The 22,867-nt window shown below is 42.3% G+C and overlaps 1 protein-coding gene across 2 annotated transcripts in view; it reads right to left on the reverse strand.

Moving 5' to 3' along the window:
* Positions 1-22,867, reverse strand: part of BCKDHB (branched chain keto acid dehydrogenase E1 subunit beta) — a 268,641-nt gene that overhangs the window by 217,059 nt on the left and 28,715 nt on the right. For both annotated transcript variants that reach the window (XM_075554842.1, XM_075554844.1), the window contains exon 4: positions 97-230. In XM_075554842.1, the coding sequence (XP_075410957.1) occupies positions 97-230 (134 nt within the window). The remainder of the gene's footprint in view (positions 1-96; positions 231-22,867) is intronic.

A 22,867-nucleotide genomic window follows, 5' to 3' on the forward strand; every position in this document is an offset into this window, starting at 1 on the left:
AGGTTTCGTAGCGGGGTGGGGAGCAGAGGTAATCTTTCAGGAGTTAACGGGCTTAAGCATCTAGAAGTATTCATTCATAGTCTGTGAGGCCCTTACCTGATCAAACGCAGGGAAAATATAATCTGCGAACTGAATTTCTGCAATGGCAGTAGCACCAGTAACAGCGATTCCAATTCCAAACCCAACAATTCCTTGTTCACAGAGTGGGGTATTGAAAACTCTGTCTTTCCCTATGAGAAACAGAATAATTTTAATTTCACAAATGTTAGTGATATAATGCAACAACATTAAAAACTTCAGTTAAATTGATCATGGTGGGATGGGAAAAAATGGTGGAGGAAAAAAATTTGTGCTAACTTTCTGGCAATTAGCATGCCTTGAAGAGAATCCAAAGAACCTATCAAAGCGCAATAACAAGGAGTTTAAAGAGATGAAAAGAAAGTCCAGTTTTGCCCACTCATGACAGAACAGAATTTGGAGCTTGCGTTTCTTAAAAGCAGGGCTTCCGAGTATATTTACGTGTGACACCTTGCTAGAATTCGAATTTCTACCCTAGATATACTGAACCAGATTCTACGTTTTAATAAGATCAAGATTCTGATTCAGTATATCTGAGATGGAAATGTGAATTCTTAGCAGGGAGTTGATCCAGAATTTATCGAGTTGACTACAGCTTCAAAGTAGTACAGGAGCTTGATAACTATCACAGGGTTCCATTGACATCACGGGGTACAACTCAATTTTTACTTGAGATTCCATCTCCTCTCAAACAACATCCACCGCTTTGTGTGTGTTTGTTGGAGGCGTGCAGGGGTAGGCGGGTGGCGATATCTAATTTCAGAGAGCTTGTGGAACCAATCAATAGCCAGACAACCAAAAGTCCTGGGACAGATCTAGGATTCGTATTTTTCTTTCCATACTCCAAGGATATCAGTTCTTCTTGGTGAGTGGAGGTCACTGTCAACTCAATCATTTCTTTCTAATATAAACCCCCAATCGAGCAGGTGTTGGAAAATGCCAACAAGACACACACACACACACACCCTGGAGTATGCGAGTCTAAAGCGGCTGCGAGAACTTACAAAGCATGATTCATGCGCACCACGAGCCGTGAACAGCACCCGAAAGTGCGACCTCCTCTCTCCTCATCAGTTTCCTATTTGACTTCAAGCAGCTTGGGAATTTCTGACAATCTGACACCACTGAACTAAGAATAGTTCACTGGCAGAAAAGGGACGGAGATAGCCACTGCCACAATGAATCCAGAGGCCTGGAGTACCTGACTTCAACTTCATTTGATTCGGATGTTTTCATTTCATAAGAAATCATACCCTCTTTTTTTGTCAATCAAGAGAAGGCAGAGCAGTTGAGTATCTCAGAACGTTCATACTACACCAAAGCATATTTGGTTTAAGGAAGCAGTTTAGCAACTCTCTCCAACACAGTTTGTTTTCCCAAGCAGGGAGTGATGAAGGATAACAACACAAACAGATGTATACACTGGGTGACTTCTTTATTTTGTCATGCAATTAAGCTGGTGTTAAGGTGACACGCCTAGTAGTCCAAAGAGCGAACTGGTGCATTCAGTAGTTGAGCTATGAGGCAAGACAGATCTGGGGCCAAGTCTTCTCGTCATAAAACTAAACTCCCTGAGGCTCAATTTCTAATCTGTACACAAAGAATAATAATACTGAATGCCTAATACTTCCTGGAAAATAACTAAAACAATTTACATATATATTCAATAAATACTTCCAAACTTGCTGCCATCAAGTCAATTCTTATCCACAGGAACCTATAAGACAGAGCAGAACTGCCCCTGTGGGTTCCTGAGACTGTAAATCTTCACAGAAGTAGAAAGCCTACTCTTGCTCCTACAGAGCGGCCCAACATGTAAGCACTATACGACCAGGACTCCCTTAATAAATACTTACAAAATACCTAATATGATACAGATATTCTTCTAATTGCTAGGGATACAGCAACAAATACAACCAAACAACAACAACCAAAACCTGGCCTTATGGAACTTCCACTCAGTCAGAGGAACCAGATAATAAAAAGAAAATAAATTAAGATAGAGACAATGTTTGGGATAAGTGCTAAGAATGCAAATAAAGCAGTACTTCACAAAAGAAATATCTGGTGAACCGATTTCATAAAGATTACAGCCAAGAAAAGCCAATGGAGCAGTTCTAGAGGGGTGAGGGAGGAGGATAGAGTCAACAGATAGGGCCAACAGGATGCCCTGAGGAGATGAATGGAGAGGCGAAGGCTGAGTCAGCAATTTGGGTCAGAGCAATCTGAAGGACAGAGGTGCCATGAACTGCGAAAGGAATAACTATTAAGAGTGAGAGCTCAGTAGGTTGGCTTTGGAGATATTATGTTTGAAACGCTGTGATGAATTTAACTGTGTCCCCTCAAAAGTTATGTTGAAGCCCAGACCTCCATACCAGTAAATCTGACTCTCTTTAGGAATAGTTTTCTTCTGTTATGATACTAAGATCATGCTGGAGTTGGTGGACCCTCAGTGTGTGGTCACTTATAAAAAGAGCAGACAAAGGAGAAAGTATGTGCAGAACGCTTCACGAGGCAAGAGTGACCAGAGCCCTGGTGGCACCGCAGCTCGGTGCTCAGCTGTTAACTGAAAGGCTGACGGTTCAAACCCACCCTGAGGAATGGGGGAAAGACATGGAAATCTGCCCATGTGAGGACTCCAGCCTAGGAAACCCGATGGGGCAGTTCTACTGTGTCACATGGGGTCTCTGTGAGGCAGGGTCCACTCAGTGCTGCCTAACGACTACAACCATCATGGGAGGAACCTCCGATCAAGACGATGCCCTGATTGGTACTTTCCAACCTGTGAGAAAATGGTTTCTGTTCTGTAAGTACCAACTTCATGGTGTTTTGTTATACCAACCCTGGCATACTAGGACAGATGCTTTTAGGTATCCAGGTAGAGCAATCAAATAGACTATTGGATATATGAGTTTGGATTGTTAAGTAAATATAATGATTGTTAGAGGGAAAAAAAGTCGAATGTTGAGTCCTGATTGCCCCAATGCTAAGGAGACAGGAGATAAATAATCAGCAAAGTTGAGAAGAAAAAATGTCAATGAATTTGGATGGAAACTACAAAGATGAATGTGGTGTATCCTGGAAACCCGATGAAGTGTTAGCAAATGAGAGAAGGATGAACGTGTATCATAGGCTATCAACAGAAAATGAGATGAGGCTATCAACTGAACACAGATTTATCACCAGTGACCTTGGCAAGATGGTTGCTGCAAAGTAGTCGAGGAGTAACAGTAGTCTAGCTGCAGAGGGCTCAAGAGAGACTGGGAGGAGAGAAATTGGAGATAAGGTCTGACAATCCGCTCAGGGGTTTAGGTACTGAGGATAAAAAGAGTTGAATTTAACTAAAATTAGATTTTGCCAAATACTGAAATGGGATTTAAACTAGATAAAAGGAGCAGTAGGGCTTTCAGGAGAGTGAGAGACAGTAGAAGATGGTAGAATCTAAGGTCTTAGAGCCCTGGTGGTATACTGATTACAAGTTGGACTGCTAACCAAAAGGTAAGCAGTTTGAAACCACCAGCTGCTCTTCAGGAAAAAGAAGAGGCTTTCAATTCCGTAAAGAATTACAGCCTCAGAAATTCACAAATACAGTTCTATTCTGTCCTCCAGAGTCACTAAGAGTCCAAACTGACTGGTTGGCAGTGAGTTTTAAAGTCAAAGAATTATCGGCGCGAACGTCCTAAATGAAAGGATCTAGAGGGGGGCAAAGATCCTGGTCAGGGTAGGGTGCTTTAGACGGTGATTCTGAAGAGGTTACAGCTGCTAATGAGGTTACGAACTGGGATATGAGCATAAGAGTGAGTGGCTGAGGTAGGATTTAAGACAAAATCACTAGGGAAAGAGTCTGAAATCTCAGAATATCGGGAGGGCCCAATATTCAAGTGGACACTGAGAGAACTGTCGAGAGTGATAGTAAGCTTGGAATAAAAAGATGAGCTGGAATCGGTAGATGTTTCGACAAGAAAGGATAGTATTAGCACCTATCACTTGCCTCCTGCAGAGGCAACGTATTACTTAATATGTCTCTTCTAGCTAAAGTCTCTAACCCCCACCAAATGACCTTTTCCTGCCTGGGTCTGATAGGAAGAGGGGCGGGGTGGAGGGGGTGACAAAGATAGTGACAGGATTTTCCCGTGAGTAATTTGGAACAGGATTGCCTGGAATGTCATCCTGTTGCATATAAAATGAGGCCTCGGAGAAGCAAGAGGAGGGATCTTATTGCTACCAAGATCGAAGAGCGGAGTGCATCCTGTAGATCTGAGATCCCTGTGCAGAGAGCCTCCTGGATCCCAAAGACATCAGAGGAGCAGCAGCAGAAGCAGGAGTCAGAACATGAGACCGCGTGATGGACCTCCAACCCTCGGAGCAAGCACAGCTGAGTGACTTTGCGAAGGAGGTTAGTTTACAGAGTGGAGTGGCCCGGGCACTTAATTGGGGAAGGTGGGCTTGCTAGAGTGGGGTACCTCTGATCACTTAATTAAGGGAACTGTGCTTGCTGGCCCAAGGAGCTTCAGCTGAATGCCCCTGGGTTGAGGCTTCCAGTGGAATGTCATATCATTTGGGGCACTGAGTAATAGATCTGAAAGATCTTTGTAAGCTGTCCTGATAAACAACTCAACTCTGAGCATTTCTCACCGACATGACCACTTGTTAATTTCCTTAAGAAACCCTGTACTCATAACTTTTTTCTGCGTTCTATGTAGCCATTTGCAACAGATATTAAAATTCTGAGAGGTAAAACAGAACACTAAATAAGACAACACATCTCCTAGCATATTGAAAGTATTCAACAAACATTTATTTGGGAAAAACGAATCAGATCATGGAGACTAGGTTTCTTCTTATTTAGAAATCTACTTTCTTTAAAAATCTCATTTTTTAAAATGACTAAACTGAGAATTTTGGCATATGCAATCAAATGCCTCAAATTCTGTACTTTTAAATATTATGTACATAATAACTGCATGCAGACCACATCCTTTACCACACAAAGTACATAAAATAGATTTCTGAAACACATGACATTTAGAGAGTTGATCATCCAAATGGTGATTAAAATCTGAGATCAGGAGCAAACAACTGAATTGTATGTGAATGGATATACTGGATGGTGTCAGTTATGGCAATCAATAAATAAATAAAGGGGAGGATAAAGGGGAGCTGTTATCGAGGAGTTCAAGAAGAAAAGAAATGTTTTGAAACAGACTGTGGTAGCAATTGTACAACACTGCTTGATGTGGCTGAACTATGGAATGTTATGATATCTGTAAGAACTCCCGATAAAAGGATATTTTTAAAATCTGACATCAGTTGCTCTTCAAAGCTTTCAAATGCATTTGAGGGACATATGACACAACTTCTGAAGCTCAAAAAAGTTCTAAGAGAAAAAAGTTTTTATCAAAAGCCCCAAATCAAGTTCAACACATGTTCAATTACTAGAGCAGTTAGTGGTAAACAAAAAAAACAAACCAGTTGTCACCTAGTTGGCTCCAAGTCACAGCAAGCCCATGAATGTCAGAATAGACCTGTGTGCCATTGAGTTTCCAGCGACTATTTTTCTGGTTTTGTGTTTTTTTGGGGGGAAGCAGATTACCAAGTCTTGCTCCCAAATAACTTCTGGATGACCTCAAACTTCTAGTGAACAATGAGGACAGTAAGCACCTAGGCCATCTAGAGGATCCATTATTAATGGGCAAGTAAGAAAAATAAAGATCAAAGGTATCTAGAGTAAAGTACTCACTCATTGCCATCAAGGGATTCCGACTCATAGAGGCACAACAGGACAAGGCATAACTGCCCCGGTGGGTACTGAGACTGTGGGAACAGAAAGCTTCATCGTTCTCCCGTGGAGTGGATGCAACAGGACAAGGTATAACTGCCCCGGTGGGTACTGAGACTGTGGGAATAGAAAGCCTCATCGTTCTCCCGTGGAATGGATGCAACAGGACAAGGTATAACTGCCCCAGTGGGTACTGAGACTGTAGGAACAGAAAGCCTCATCTTTCTCCCATGGAATGGATGATGGGACTCAATTGCTTAGCACATATTTAATTAAAGAAAGGATAAACAGATGAATACAAAAGTCCCTCTGTATTCAATGAAATGACAATAATGGGTACAGATCTAACTGTACCCACAGATCCAGCAATACCCAACTCAATCACATAGATTTAATGACAAGATTAAAAGTTGTAAGTCCCTCTACTGATCACAGACTGTCTCATCATTCATGTTTGAATAGCCAATAGTACCTAGCACAATGCCTCAATTTTGGTAGCTTTCAATACAATTACTTGAGTTTCAATAATGGACTAAGAAAACCCATCACGTTTGGACTGAAAATATGTGTAAGTCTATGACAATCATGACATTATTATGTGCCACCATGAAACCAAGACGCTGATATAACATACAAATTCTGATTTATAACCATAATGGTATATGATAAATGGAGACAAGATTGAAGTTGTCAAGTATTTCATCATGCTTTGATCCACAATCAATGCCCATTGAAGCAGCAGTCAAGATAATCAACTACAGAAGACCTCTTCAAAGTGTTGAAAAGCAAGGATGTAACTTTGAGGCCTTAGGCACGCCTGATGATATTTACAACTTCCTTACATGCCTGTGAAAGTCAGACATTGCTTAAGAAGGGGAGACCGAAGGAGAATAGATGCATTTCAATGGTGGTGTTGGCGAAGAATATTAAAAATACCATGGACTGCCAAGAGAAGAAACAAATGTGTCTTTGAAGAAGTACAACCAGAATGCTCCTCAGACGCAAGGATGGCAAGACTTTGTCTCCATCCTTTGGACATGCTGTCAGAAAAGACAAGTCCTTGGAAAAGGACATCATTCTTGACTGGTGGAAGGACAGTGAAAAAGATGAAGGCCCTCGACAAATGGACTGACACAATGGCTACAACAATGGACTCAAAGGACAACAGTGATGCTGGCAGAGGGCCGGGCAGCAGGGTACACAGAGCAGCTTTGAGACGCAGCCTCAGGGCATCTAACAACAACATAAAATCAACAGGCTTTCAGTGTTGTCAAGCGGCCTGCGGGAGCAGAAAAGCCCCTGCAGATGGGCAATGAGTGAAACTGGTTTTCTGAGTGGTGTTCAAGATCCCAGAACATAAACTGAGAGTCCACTCAGGATGGCATCATGCTCATGCTCAACCTCAATTCCCCTCAGCTAGCAAATCGGTCTAAGGAGCCCTGGTGGCACAGTCATTGTGCATTGTGCGCTGAGCTGCTAGCTGCAAGCTCGGTGGTTTGAAAAAACCAGGATCAGAGTCAACACAGGGTTTGGGTAAGTCCTGTTATGGCCCCAAAAGTGGTAAATCAACCACTGGTGTTTTGACACTTCGGTATAAGCAGAAATATTGTTTCTGAGTATGATCAATGTGATTTAAGGAGATAAAATCCCCACTTAGGAAATAACCTTAGTTTGAGTAAAATTTAATGTAAATTAATATGTAACAAACAAATGAACATTTGTAATTTAGTGATTGCATATGACACAACTACTTATGCTCACACTAGACGCCAAGTGACACTTGAAAAGAGATCCTTGCGTCAGAGATCCACAAGTTTTGGCAAATAAGAAAGAAGACAAATGGCTTCTTCTTCCTCTCAGTAACATTAAAATATTTTATTGATGTGACTGAATGAATTCCTTAATTAGGGCTATCTAACATTAATATTAAAAAATCATAGTTAGATTTTAGAGAAGTGGGCAAGAAGTATGTAATTTTTATAGTGGAAACACAGCTAATATTGAAAAAGTAGATTAAAAATGAATACAAATTCTTTCAGGATAAATGTACAATGGTTTCACTGTGCTTGAATGAGAACAAAGATGTTTTACAGAACTTGAAAAGAAATATTTTCAACATCCTTGTGATACCAGCTGGAATTTACGAACAAACCATCAAAAAAATCTTTTTAAAATACTCCTCCATTTATATGGAAATGAGATGTTTCCTAAAACATATCAGTACTTACGTCAACACCAAAGCTCAAAAGCACACAAATTTCCCCAGCTGATTCCTGACTATAAGTAAAAACAGCATGCCAACATCTTCTAAAACTCACGTGCGTCATTCACCAAGGAGGATATTACCAAGCTGTCCATTTCCATTAACCTGCCCAGCTTTGTAAACAGCCTAACTTGTCTATCTCAATAGGTGAGTGCCCTTGCTCTGAAGCAAAGGGAGCAGCATGGCAAGGAAGCATGAAAAGTAAGTGAGCTTCCCCCTTTGTAAACAGGAGAATGGCAACATTAAGCCATTTCTAAATCCAAATTGAAGAGTTACTAATAAAATAAAGCTCAAGAGAATGGACAACCAGCTCTTACCAGAAAATAAACATTCACTCGCTGTAGCTGCTCTTTTTAGAATCCAGTCTCACTGTTACAGGAACTACTTCAAGGACCATATATAGAACAGAGTTAAATACAGACAGCATAAACTAGGATCCGTAATGCATACAAAAGAAATACAGTGGAAAAAAAGAAAGAATGAAATACAGCATAAAAGCCCTAAATGATTGATTGATGTTTGATTGAAAATAAACATGCTGGGTTTGCAAATTCAATTTTATCATTCTATTCTACATCTCAAATGATAATCTTTGTAATTTATAGCATCATAATTGTCTAGCTTCATAATTCATACACTAGCTCTAAGTGTTTGTTCTTTTCAAACCAATTATAACCAACATTAACATACATATCACTTCTACAACCTAATTACTTGTGTATAGCATTTTTCTTATTCATACTTCCGATGACTAAACATGAGCAAAATCAGATAATACATCAATAGGAGTTTTCAAAAGCAGAAAATAATTTCTATAGACCATTAATCAGGCTAACTAATTAATTAAGCAGTCTAACTAATATTACACTGTGTGGGAAAACACAGCTGGTCTCTACCTTATCTTCAGTAAAATGTGTTTATTCACCTGTTTGAATAAACATGCCTGTAAATCGTCCATACAATGATTAATAAGCTCCCAATATAATACCATAACATTTCACATATATTAAGGCAGTATTCAGTTCACTGAAATATCGAGGGTACAATCAAACAATAAGAATTAAGACAAAAAGAAAATTTTCTAAGCAATCCAAAAGATATGACAGAGTTGCTATTCAAGACTCAGAAAGCTCTTAAAACTTAACAGAAGCTTTATAAAACTCTACTATGAAAAATTACAAAATTCTAGTAGTGTCATTTAAATGAGACATCCATTTCCTTTTGCTTGCACTAAATCATGACACCTGACTTCCCATTCTTCCATTCATTCAAACAATCCCTCGTGTTTGGTGGAACAATGATCGTCAAGGGAGGTAAAAGGTGAACCCTACACAAGGATAAGTCAGAAAGCATTGCTACTGGAATTCCAGTTCATGCATGTTCAGATTTGTCCCAAACAAAACCATGTTTTCAAGTGGCTCTGCAATCAGTGAATTGGCTGGAGACAAGTTCTCTCAGTAATGCATCTGTCTTAGGCTCACTGGAGCGCCTTCAAAAAATAGGTCCAAACAAAAAGTGGCTTCCGAAGGGGATCTGCTGGGCCAGTTAAATTTACAGCAAAGAGATCAGTTCAGAATGTTACAGCAACTGCTTTTTTGGACTTTTGGACGAGGGGTGATCTTGCTAAATTTCCTCAAAGTAAACAGCATAATCATGAGGCTTGTTAGGAAGAACTCTTAAGAAAACTGCACTGGGGAAGAAAAGGCCAGGACATTTTTCCCATCACAACAACACGACTGCTCAATCCTCTAGGGTAGAACGTCCGATGCGAGTGTCAGTGGGGACTTACTCCATCTACCCTACAGTACCGAACTTGCCTTCCTTCAGACTGCCTTGTTTCCCAAATGCAAAGAGCACTGAAAAGGAACATGATTTGAGTCTCTTGAGCACGCCAAACTGCTGGTGGGACTGTCACAAGTCAGAGCACAGACTTAGAGAATGGAGATATCCCTGCAGAAGTGGGTAGCCATAGATGGAAGTTATGTGGACAAACAATACCTTCACGTTTTGATATTTTTGTTTAATAAAGTTGTCTAGGTTTTTTGGAGCACTTTGTACTTTACTCAGACAAGTAAATGGAAGACCAGTTAGTTATCACCACTGCTCTAACAGAAGGGCTTCAAGTGGATGGCAACAGAAATTTATTCTCATGGCTTAGGTGGCTAGAAGGGCAAACTCAGAGCATCAGCTAAAAAAGCAAGTTTCCCTTCTCTAGGGATCAACAGTTTGGGAGAAAGATCATTGTCTCCGTTCGGCATCTATGGACCAAGTATTCCTCAGAGATCCACATGTATCTTCTAGTCAATTTTCCCCTGGGTCTAGAAGGTTCCAGGCACAGGGAATCTGGGTCCAAATGATGTGCTCCACTCACAGCTATTTTTCCTTGATGGTAATAGGTTCCTATCTCGCCTTGTCCATCTAATCTCTATTATATCTCAAAGGAGGCTGGCTGAAATGAAATCTAGTCCTATCGATTGTATCCTGCGCACTTACCATTACTGCCACTAATCCTGCCTCGTTAACATCACAGAGGGTAGGATTTGCAACACGGGATGATTATATCAAATCACAAAATGGAAGATCATTCTGTATTTTTGAAATCGTAGTCTAGCCAAGTTGATACATATTTGGGGGGTGACATAATTCAATCCATCACACCTCCTGCATCAGAAGCATGAAACCTGTGTTTAACCAAGCCTGCCAGGTGAATTGGATGCACACCAACAATTAAGATCCACTGTACTCAGCAATAACCTATCTCTGAACTCCCAATTATTTCTGAATTAGGTTCTGAATATTATACGGCCATACATATGTACTAAATGACCAATTATTTCCCACCCTACCTTCTCCAACAATATTCAAAATAGAGAAACCTCCTTTAAGCATACAGGACACTTGATGGAACCGCCATTAAGTGCTTGGCTGCTAAATGAAAGGTCAGCAGCTATTTGGACCCCCCAGTTTGCTACCATACAGGTGTACCATAAACCCTCGGGGCGGTTCTCGCCGACATGTTTGCTTGCTGTATGTTAATACTGACCAACAACAGCACAGCTGGACTTTAGGTGTGTATTTTCAATGTAATGAATTAATGAAGCTCAAACATAATATTTATATTTTAATATTAGTTGAATTTAGAGATACAAAATGGTCTAAATAAAATTAATATAAGTCCTTATATTTATCAAGCATATACTTAAAAGCAGTCCACATTTACTTCAAAGAGAAAGCGATACAATGAACTTGTCTAAAGCCGAATCACAGTGTCAGGTTTAATGGCAGAAAGACGTGGCCTCAAGGCTGGTACGATTTGTGAACTCTTGGTTAAGTTACTTAACCTCTCTGTGCCTCAGTTTCCATATCAGCAAACTGAGGCTAATAATGTAACTTATTTGACAGAATTAAAAATATTAGATGAGTTAATACATCTAAAGTGGTCAGGACAGTGGTAGGCACATATAAAGCGCTATAAGCGTTTACTGCCACTATAATTCACTATGAAATCAGTTTTCAATATTGTGGTTACAATGATGTAGCAAATATCTGCTCATTTAAGTGTAGTTCTGTCCTATTATTCCTGGTTCTACAGCAGTTTGCTAAAATGGACGCTTCTGCTCCCTGGTGGGTACTGAAATTATCCAAACTTTAAAACTCTTGGCCAAGGAGTCAACTGTGACTCCTAGCAGCCCTATAGGACAGGGTGGAATTGTCCCTGTGTAATTCCAAGACGGTAGCTCTTGATGGAAATAATAGTTCTCATCTGTCTCCTATGGAGTACCTGGTGGTTTTGAACTGCTAATCTTGAGATTAACAACCCAATATGCAACCCATACACCAGCAAGGCTCCTTAAATCGTCCAGGAGAGGTGATAAAAATCACACTTCACACTGGGTTATAGGCTACAATACAAAAAACTTTAATTGCTGGGGAGGTGCTGAGAATTTGGAGGCTAAATATGGTAATCTATGTAAGAGAACATTCCCCAACCCCAGAGTTTTAGCTAAGCACGTCTCTACACAAAATAAAGACCACATTCTCCAGTATCTTCAATCTAGACATATTTTGTCCCCTCCATAGAGAATTAAGCTCCAGGAGTCTGGCAGGTGGGGGAAGATATCTGAGAACTTTTTTAAATGATTCCCCACCAATCATCCGTATTCGAACCCCTCCACCACCTTCCACCCCTACTCCCAGAGCTAGTTCATGCTGCCAACTCCTGGGTCCTCAGGCAATACTGTGACATATAAACGTGGCAATTCTTGGCTGCCCCATTGTCCATTCTCTTTACCAAGACCAATTAAGCCCTTTACCACTACTAGCCCGTCTGTTTTCCAGTTTCTAACAGTCTGTTCATGTTGTCCCCTCGACGGTTCTTCTGACCTTGTGGATTTAGGAGTATACAGAAGATGACCCCTTGCCATGTCGGTGAGTTTGGGGGAAGAAACAAAAGTACTGTAGATGCCTATGTTCATGTCTCTTCTTCCAGAAGTCTGAGCTTCCACTTCGTATCAAAGCTCTTCGTGCACAATTGATTTCGCTCTCACATTTACATTCTCACCTACATGAAAGGAGCGGGGCTGTGGTAAAGTGAAATTGCATAATTATGCCTCTTCCATTCGTGTCTCTGTTAAGAGGGTATGTGAAACACTAATAAGGGGATTAATCAGTTTTGTCATCGCTTTGGGTATGAGCCCTCTCAGAAGCACAGAGAGTGAGAATCCTGGCACCATCAAGAAAGAAGAGCCACCAGTGGTGACGAGAGATCCTTGCCCAGATGCAGCAAATGCACCCTAGGTTGAGACCACGAGACAGAGCAGAGGAGCAACACCAAGACTATGAGACAGGATGTAAGGGCTTCCTGGCCTACAAAGGCCAAGAAACCACAGGGCTGAGGCCAATGACCAGAGCAGAATGTCTGCCAGCATGGCTAAGAGGTAGCACTGAGCACAAAAGGATTGTATTCTTCCCATTTTGTAACATGTTAGCTTCCCCAAAATTGTGAGTACTGTCTGTGAGTTCTGTATGAGCACTGCAGTGAATCCTCAGACTCAGGGGAGAAGTAGTATGCTGTGGGAGAGATAGTTGGTAGCAGAACCGTGTCTGACCTCTGCCTTAGGACAATCAGCTTGGGGCTGGTGTGCAGTTGGAGCCTCCTCTCCACAGAAACCAGAAGAGATCAGATGTGGCCGCCAGACCACTTCCTCAAGAGCATTTCTTAAATCTTTCTATATTGTCATTTCATTCTTACACCGTTATACTACTTACCATGTCATCATGCCTGAGTCCATTAAGTATACTATAATTTACATAAAGGCAGGAACTACATCTATAAAATTTTACTACCTACTATAGACTGTTCCCAAACTTGGCTGCACATTTGAATCATCTGGGGGAACTTTTAAAACTCCAATGCTTTGGCCACACCCCAGACCCATAACTCCGAATCTCTGGGGTGAAATCTAAGCATCAGAAAGGCAAAAAGCAGACAACCCCAAGAAGTGATGCTGTAAAGTGAATGGTGGGGTAGCACGCTAGAGACCTCCCCTATATATGTGTACTTATTCCACGTAAGGTACACACATGCACACACTCACAGACACACACACAACTGGATGGCAGCTCCAACAAACTTCTGGATCCAACAAATTGGTCAGTGTAACCAGGAAAATAACCCAGAACATTCTCAAGAGCTGTCTTATTCTAAGACAAACGAGATGTTATTTCCTTACTCCTTAGATGATATTTTAACTACTTTTCTCTGCTGACTCAGCCAAGTGGCAACGATAACAGTCAAGGTCAGCCCTTTCTCTGCTGTGTGTAGTTTGCCCCACTGCTGTCCTCGGTGTCCCTTCACTACCTGCAGGCCGAGGAATCCTATCGCAGGCATGGTGGGGACGGGGGCTATTTTTGAGGGCAAGTCTTCGAGCTCTGCAGACACGATAAACCTGATGTCATCAAATTAGCTGGGGGAGTAGCCAAGCAGCAGAGGCTTCAGAACTTCTATAAAGGAGCCCAGGAAAAAACAATCTAGTTGGAAACAAGTGTCATAGGGCTTTCATTTTCATGGCCAACCCATGGTTTCCTTATATTTTATGCATGTATAAAGGGATGACAGGAAGTCTCTCTAAGATCCAGACACCATAGTGTTAGCAAAGGCAGGGATTATGAACCCATATGGGGCTATGCCATCTAAGAAAAGCCTTCATTTCTTTCCTAGATTGCTTTTGAGGGGCTGGGCATTAGTGCACTTACTACTCCACACAGTGAAGACAACAAGCAGAGCAACACAGAGACAACCTGCCACTGGGTCGCCAATGAGGGACCCAGAAAAGAACAGCTCACTGTGTTCTATAAGGGACACAAGAGGGGCTACCAAAAAACAACAAAACACAATTTTTTTTCAAAGCTATGTATTTTTTTTCCCAAACAGCCTTATCACCTTCAAAGGACTCTCCATTACACTTAATACATTTGTCAAATCTGTGATTCTGTTCTTGGAACATTTTTCAAACTCATTTGTCAATGACTAACAGCACCTCCCTTGTTTTTATCTTCACCTCTTCTATGTCATAAAATAGCTCTGCTTTCTTGTCCCTCTTTACTTGTAGAGACAAAAAGAAGTTACATAAATCAATGCCAGGTGAGTTAAGTGCGTCGGGCAAGAGAGGCATGCTGTTTTTTGGCAAAAACTGGCACACTGATGGCTGCATGAGCAGGTGTATTGTCGTGGTGGCAAAACCAGTTCCTCGTCTGCCACAAATCAGGCCTTTTTTGGCTCACACACTGTCTTCAGAACCTCTAAATATAGAAAGCTTGGTTAACAGTATGACCTGGTGGAACAAACTCCAAATGCACTATTCCCCTCACATCAAAACACAAATGAGCATCGTCTTGATCTTTGATTTCACTTGATGAGCTTTGGGTGGGGTAAGGTGACGATGGCGCCTTCCACTGGCTTGACTGATGTTCCCTTTCAGGGTTGTAAGAATAAGAGTAGCACCATGTCCTGTCCCCAGGAATGACCTGGAAAAAGTCTGGTTGCTTCGCTTGGGAGCTGTTCTTTCCAAGCACAGCATGTTTCCACTCAACACTCTTTTTCCTGGTCAGTAAGAACCTAAGGTACAAATTTCACAGCGACCCTTCTCATTCCCAACTCTTCCACTAAAATTCCCTGAACTGAGCTCCAAGATAGGCCAGATAACTTCCCTGTCTCTTCAGTGGTCCGTCATTGGTCTTGGAACACAAGTGCACAAATTTTCATCCGTTCAGGGAGTTGACAGATGTCCAGAAGGAGGTTTGTCATCAATCGACAGTTTGCCTTTTTTGAAACGAGAAAACTACTCGTAAACTTAAGTTTTTCCCATAGGGCTGTCCTTGTAAGCTGTGTTCAACATCACAACAGTTTCTGCAGCATTTTTCCCAAGCAGGAAACAAACTTTCACAGTCATATGCTGTTATCTTAAATTTGCCATCACAAAAAAAGAGCTTCACTCAAAACTGCTTGCACAAAACAATTCACTGTGACCACAGAGACCCTTCTCAGCAACACATGCCACTGGGTACACTAGCTCAGAGCAAGTTGCTCGATGCCCGCCTAACAGGAAAAATGCCTATGGTTTTTTTGGGAGGTAGTTCCCCCTCTTTCATATCGAATGCTAACAAGAGGACCTAATCCTTTAGCAGGCCAGCCATATTAAAAAGGACTTACGCTGTTGAACAAAGACTATACTAGGGATCACAAATAGATACAAATAATATCAAAAGGGGGCCTGCCAAAATAAAACTGAAGGAAATCTTGATACATTAAGACTCCTCTCACATTAAAAACCATGTATCTTATCCATAACTCAAAAAAGTGATGCCAAGCCTCTGGTTCTACAGTTCCTTAGAAGATAGAAATTATTCTGGGAGGAAATAAAAGCAATAGAACTACATTCACTCCTATAAAGTTTTAAACAGTAGAATAATGCCTGTGCAGGCCTCAGAGAACAAAAAAATCACATCAGTGGGTGCCCACCTTCCCGACATGACCGCTGAAGGCAAACGTGTGGATAAGCAAGTGTGATGAGGAAAGCTGATGGTCCCCGGCTATCAAAAGATACAACATCTGGGGTCTTAAAGGCTTGAAGGTAAACAAGCGGCCATCTAGCTCAGAAACAACAAAGCCCATATGGAAGAAGCACACCAACCTGTGTGTCCACAAGGTGTCAAAGGGATCAGGTATCAGGCATCAAAGAACAAAAAAGCATATCATTGTAAATGAGGGTGAGTGCAGAGTGGAGATCCAAAGCCCATCTGTAGAGAGCTGGATACCCCCTTACAGAAGTGTAGCAATGATGAAACATACAACTTTCCTCTAGTTCTTAAATGCTTCCTCCCCCCCACTATCATGATCCCAATTCTACCTTACAAATCTGGCTAGACCAGAGGATGTACACTGGAACAGATAGGAGCTGGAAATACAGGGAATCCAGGACACATGATTCCTTCAGGACCAGTGGTGAGAGTGGCGATACTGGGAGGGTGCAGGGAAAGGGGTAGAAAGGGGGAACTGATTACAAGATCTACATATAACTTCTTCCTCTCTGGGGGACGGACAACAGAAAAGTGGGTGAAGGGAGACGTTGGACAGTGTAAGATATGACAAAATAATAATAGTTTATAAATTATCAAGGGCTCATGAGGGAGGGGGAGTAGACAGGGTGGGGGTTAAATAAGGAGCTCATGCCAAGGGCTTAAGAGGAGAGCAAATGTCTTGAGAATGATGATGGCAACAAATGTACAAATGTGCTTGACACAATGGATGGATGGATGGATGGATGGATGGTGATAAGAATTGTACAAGCCCCCAATAAAATGATTTTTAAAAATAAAAAGAAGACGAATGCCTGTTCAGCAACTCGCTTCCTTAGTAAAATAAAAACAGAGAAGTTAAAAAGCACTGGCAGTGCACTGGTTAAGGGTTTGGCTAAACCAAAGAGCCAGTGTCTCAAATCCAGCAGCCTTGTTAACCCCATGGGACAGTTCTCATCTCTCCTATGTGGTCACTGAGTACAAATGGACTTGTTCGAAATTAGAAATGTTTATTATTATATATATATATATATTCACACACATAGACACACACGTGTGTGTGTGTCCTACACATATACATACATGGGGGAGCTCCACTTTGTCACATAGGGCAGAATCAACTCAACAGCAGTGTTGGACAGGGTTCTCTAGAGACAAAGCCAGATTGCTAGTAATTATATATAAATATATTTATAAAGATAGATAGATAACACAAGAAATGAACCGTTAAATTATATACAGATAGATAATACAAGAAATTAACATTTAAATTATAAAGCAGTGAGGCACTAGCAGTCCTTTAAGGCTTGAGAGCCGCCAGTTGCCAGTCCCTTTCTGTAGAGAGAGCTGGGCTATATATACTCAGGCAGCAAACAGCAAGGCAGGTCACCAACTGTCACCAACTGTCGGTCCCCAGCTCCAGAGATGAACATTCCAATCGTGTGGGATTAAAGGGACCTCAACTTACAGCGACACAGTCCACAGGAGAGGCATCCCATAGGTAGTGTACCCCTTTTAAATTGAGGCACAGAACAAGCAAGGCGAGGCTCGCCGAGCCATTTATCCCTCCGCCCTTCAATTAATCCTACTTGTGTTTATCGGCCAGGATGCCACAATAAACTACCGCAGTCTGGTTAATCATGGAGGCAGCAGATCATCAGTTTACTCCCCTTAGAGTCACTGAGTAGTCAAATCACCAGTCTTTCCATTAACAGCCAAGCTTATACCCGTTTGCCTGACTAACGTTTCTCTGTTAAAGATGCTGGTCTAGGAAAGGATTTTCATAAGACTTAGCAATAGATATGAAAAGCTAACTTAACAACATCAGTTTTAATATTTAGACATGTGAAATAAAAGGTACATTACTCTGTAAATATATGATTGTTAATGTAGTTTTTCTAAATTTTAATATAAAGTTTGATAAATATAAATGAATCCATTTATACTTTCTGGCAATAACTGCCCATAACCTATTTTTCATTAATTTAATCCAACCTATCTCCTAGTCCCCACTGGAACTCATTTTTTTTTTCATTTCAAAAGTGTCCCATTGTCAAATAACATTGAGAAAAGCTGGCTTAAGGGCATTTCCTGCACTTTGAATGATGCTTAAAATGTCACAGAAAACACCTGTTGGCAACTGTAACATTTATCCTTTAATCACTAAGGGGGGGGCACAGCAGCTGCCACCCCCATCAAAAACTCAATAAAAACCACTGTCAGTTGAGTCGATTCCAACTTACAGCCTCCAGGACAGAACAGAAGTGCCCTTAAGGCGTGCAAGGCTTTCTGCGTTTCCATTAGCAACCTAACACTCAGCCCACTGCACCCCAGGGCTCCTTAGCTGGCACTCAGAGGAATTTAATTCACTAATATAAAATCACTGTTGCTATTGAAGTGTCTCTTCAATTTTGTTAGTTTACTTTATATATTTTGAAGCTTTGTCACTGGGTGCATAAATATTGATTATAGTCATGTCCTCTTGGTGGACTGACTCCTTACCATATGCATCTCACTTGTCTTTTATGATGGAGCTTGATTGAAAGGTTGACATTGCCATTCCTGCTCTATTTTCCATTGCTGTTTGCTTGACCTTTTCCCTATCCTTTGATTGTCAGCCTTTTCGTGCGGTGAGTTTTGCATGACACTGATGGATGGCTTTAAACCCATTCTGCCACTCTCTACCATGTGGTTTGCGCATTTAAACGATTTACATTTACCGTGATTATTGACAGAGGTGAATTTGCTGTTGTTTTGCTATGCCTTTTTTTAAGCTCATTTTATTGGGGGCTCTTACAGCTCTTCTAACAATCCATGCATCGATGTATCAAGCATATCTCTACACACGCTGCCATCACTATTTCCTAAACATTTCCTTTCTGTGGGAGTCCTTGGTATCAGTTGCTAGGCTCCTACTGTGGCGCAAATGAGTCTTTACTCCGCTTAATTCTCGCGCTGACCCCTAGACCACCAGGCTGGCCAGTCAAACCCTCTCGGCTCCCGTGAGTATTTACAGCCTTGGAAGCTCTACAAGAAATGGCTGTGCCAGACTGACTGGACAGCTGTGCATTACAAGTTGGGCCGCTGAGGAGTCAGTCACTTGAACCCACCAGCCACTCAGAGGGGACCAAAGACGCGGCCTGCAAATGCACACGGGAAGGTAGTTCCATTTTGTCCTTGGTCCGGCTCACTTGTGACGAGCTGGACCAGCTGGATGGCAGCGAGCATGGTTGGTTATATTTGGCTTGAGCTTTCGTCCGGGGGTCCTTTCTCTTCCTTCATGGTGTTGATTTCTTCTTTATGGAGTCTGTGTTTATTTCCTTCTTCGCTGTTTGCATGAGGTTTGCTCTATTTCTTTGGAAGGACTCTAAAATTGGCTTGTCTTTTTCACACTCTGTTATTTCTTATCTCCCTGACTTCCTCTCCACATGAAACCTGTTACTGCAACAATCATAATAGAAGTTGTTGTTGATTACAGATGAACATTTCTGCTTCCATTTGGGAAGCGTTACTTTGCTTTGGAGGGTTGGGAGGCCTGGCGGCATCGTGTTGGCTGCTGACAGGTCAGTGGTTGAACCCACCAGGCATTCTGCAGGAAAACGATGAGACATTCACTTCCACAAAGATTTACAGGCTTGGACACGCTCAGGAACACAGCTGCTCCGGCGATGCCTTTCAATACCTGTGTGGGCGGTGGGTTTGGATTGGGTTTTATCTGAGTTGGAACATGGCTAGGACACTCATGTGCGTTAATCACAGTTTGTTTTCAGGTGTCATCAGTTATGGGTCTACATGACCTCCTTTAACATAACATTGCTTACAGTTGCTCTGGTTTTGACTAATTCCTTCCATTTCTCTTGATCTGATAATGTCCTGATTTTGTTATCAAATTTAAGAGATAATTTTGTTACTCTAGCTGCTGTTTCTAGGTGATTTCTAAATATTTATTTATTTTGTTATTTTGTTCCGGTATTGTTTCCCAGCTTATGCTGTTTTTCTGAGCTTTCCCTGGGTTTGTCTGTGTTTTCTTTTATCTTTTTCTTGATGTCTTCGGCGATCCTATATGTAATCATTTTTCATTCCTTTTTGGACAGTCCCGTTACCATGTCTTCTTCAGGAAAGTTTTCTAATCCTTTATCTTAGGGAGCAGGGAATGAAGTTCTCTAGAAAAGTCAGGCTTGCAGAGAATGGTGGCACTGGTGCCCATGGGTGCATCAATTCAGGGGTGCATTTGGGGGTGGGGGGGTGGCGGGCACAGGTCGGATGGGGGCCAAGGTGGCTGCTCTGAGGTTGCCATAAGAACTGGTTTTGTGTGCTCCAGCGTTTCTGGTGCACCCCTCCTTGGCCATGGCCAGGAAGATGCTGAAGTCCGGGATGGGGTCAGAGGGGGCAGCGGCAGTGGAGGAGGGCTCCAGGGGTCCTGCTTCGTGGTGTGTCCCTGGGCATTTAACCCCTCACTGGTGTCGCTGGAAGTGGCCCTCGCCAGGGCTGGCCTGGTGTTCTCAGCAGCCACCACAGAAAAGGGCGCAGCACAGGGCTCAGCCAGGGCTTCCAGACTCTTTCCTTCGGGATCTCCCCATTGGGAAAGGGCTCCGGCAAGGTGCTTCGGAAATGAGATCACTGCACCTCTGAAACAACTCATCCGTTTCCTTGCCCACCACCAGCAGCTGGGTCTCATCCTCACTGGCCTTGATGGCCGACACCATGTCCCCATGCTGCTTGCCCTCGTGTAGATCCCCATTCACCTCCACCATGCGGTCCTGGACCGGGAGCCCCGAGGCCTCGGAGGGCCGGCAAGTCTGGTCCACCGCCCGGATGAATTGGCCAGGCTTGGCCTTGTCGCAGTGCAAGCGGGAGCTGTCACCATCGGCGCTCATTCTCGCCACCAGCCCCTAGCGCTTGGTATGCATTATCCTGATGTTTTGTTTTCTTTTCAGCTATTCGGGCAAGTGGGGCAGCCATGCCACTCTGGTTGTTAGTCTGGCAGCATAGGCGGGGGTTGCACCACGTGTGTGTAGGAGGGTGGGGATGTGGCTAGTAGTGTGAGCATTATCTCTGCATGAAGCAGCTGTGAGTAACCTCTGTGGGCACTGGCCGGCCCCTGACGTCAATCTAGTGCCTTGGGAGCAAGCAGAGGCCCCTATTGAGTGGGCAGGGGAACCAGGTAAAGTGAGTGTGGGGTGAGGACAAGGAGCGCCCTCTCCTCGAGCCACTGAACGGCGGGCAGGGCCATAGGAGGCCCAGAAGGTTGCTGGGGCGTTGGGGACACAGGTCAGCAGGTGAGGGCAGAGTCACTGGAGACTGCAGTGATTAGGACAGGTCACTGGGCTGGGGATGGAATCCATGCTTTACACCATACACAAAAAACTAAGTCACAACGGATACAAACCCTACAACTAAAGAGCTCCTAGACGGGTGTATAGGGAAACACTCCAGAGCCCTAATTTGTAGAATAAATAGGCTACATTAAGCAACTAAAACTACGCAAACGGCAGAAGGTCAAACACGTATGCTCATCCAAAGACAATTCAAAGCTTGGTTTGGGGAGGCGTGGTTAGCAGTGGAATAAGGAATAATATCACTGAAAGGAGGCAAGTCTCTGAAATTTCCAGAAAATACCAACACTCAAAAAACAGAAACAATCCAATTAAAAAATGAGCAAGGACCATGAACAGATACTTCATCAAAGACAACCGATGGTGACCAATAAAATGCATGCAGGAAAGCTTGCAGCCACAGAGATGCGCAAATCGAAATTACAGTGGAATAATATCTCATATTGGGAATATGATTAAAAGGACAGAGACTAAAATTGTGGGGAGATTTGGACTCTCACACACTGCTCATGAAAATGTAAATGTACAGTCATTACAGAAGGTGGCATGGCATATATTCAGCTAGAAACCGAAATATGACATGGCTCATCAATCTCACTCATGAACATGTTTACATTACAAAAAATACCAAATTCATAGACTACAGGACAGAGTACAATTGCTCTGTAGGGTTTCTGAGGCTGTATATCTTTTTTTTCACAATCATTTTATTAGGTGCACAAACAACTCTTATAACAACCCACACACATCAATTGAGTCAGGCACATTTGTACATTCATTGCCCTCAGAGGCTGTACATCTTAACGGGAACAGAGTACCTCATCTTGTTTCTAAGGAGTTTGGTGAGTTCAAATTGCTGCCCTTGCAGTTAAGTGTACAATTTGTAACTCCCTATACCACCAGGGATCACTGTGTCTAGATACATATTCTACAGAAATAAAAGCCATGACGTGAGTAGACATAAGCATGCCCATGTTCACTGCATTACTCAAAATAGCAAAAAGAAGGAAACGTAAGTGCCCATAAAGAGATAAACCTTGGCACATATACACAAAGGAATTCTGTGCTACATGAAAGAATAACAATGAATCTGCAAAACATCTCATAGCATGGATAAACCTGGTGGGCATTACCCTTAGTGAAATAAATCCATCACAAAGGGGCACTATTATAAGAAATCATTGCTGTGTTAATCTGGGTAGACTAGAGAAACAAATCCATGGACACTCTCATACATGGATAAGAGAGTTTTATATAAAGGGCAATTGTACATTAAGAAAGCATCCCCACCCAGTCCAGTCCAAGCTCATAATTCCGATATTAGCCAATATGCCC

The sequence above is a fragment of the Tenrec ecaudatus genome, chromosome 7 (assembly GCF_050624435.1).
Source record: "Tenrec ecaudatus isolate mTenEca1 chromosome 7, mTenEca1.hap1, whole genome shotgun sequence".
In the NCBI taxonomy this organism is placed as follows: Eukaryota; Metazoa; Chordata; class Mammalia; order Afrosoricida; family Tenrecidae; genus Tenrec; species Tenrec ecaudatus.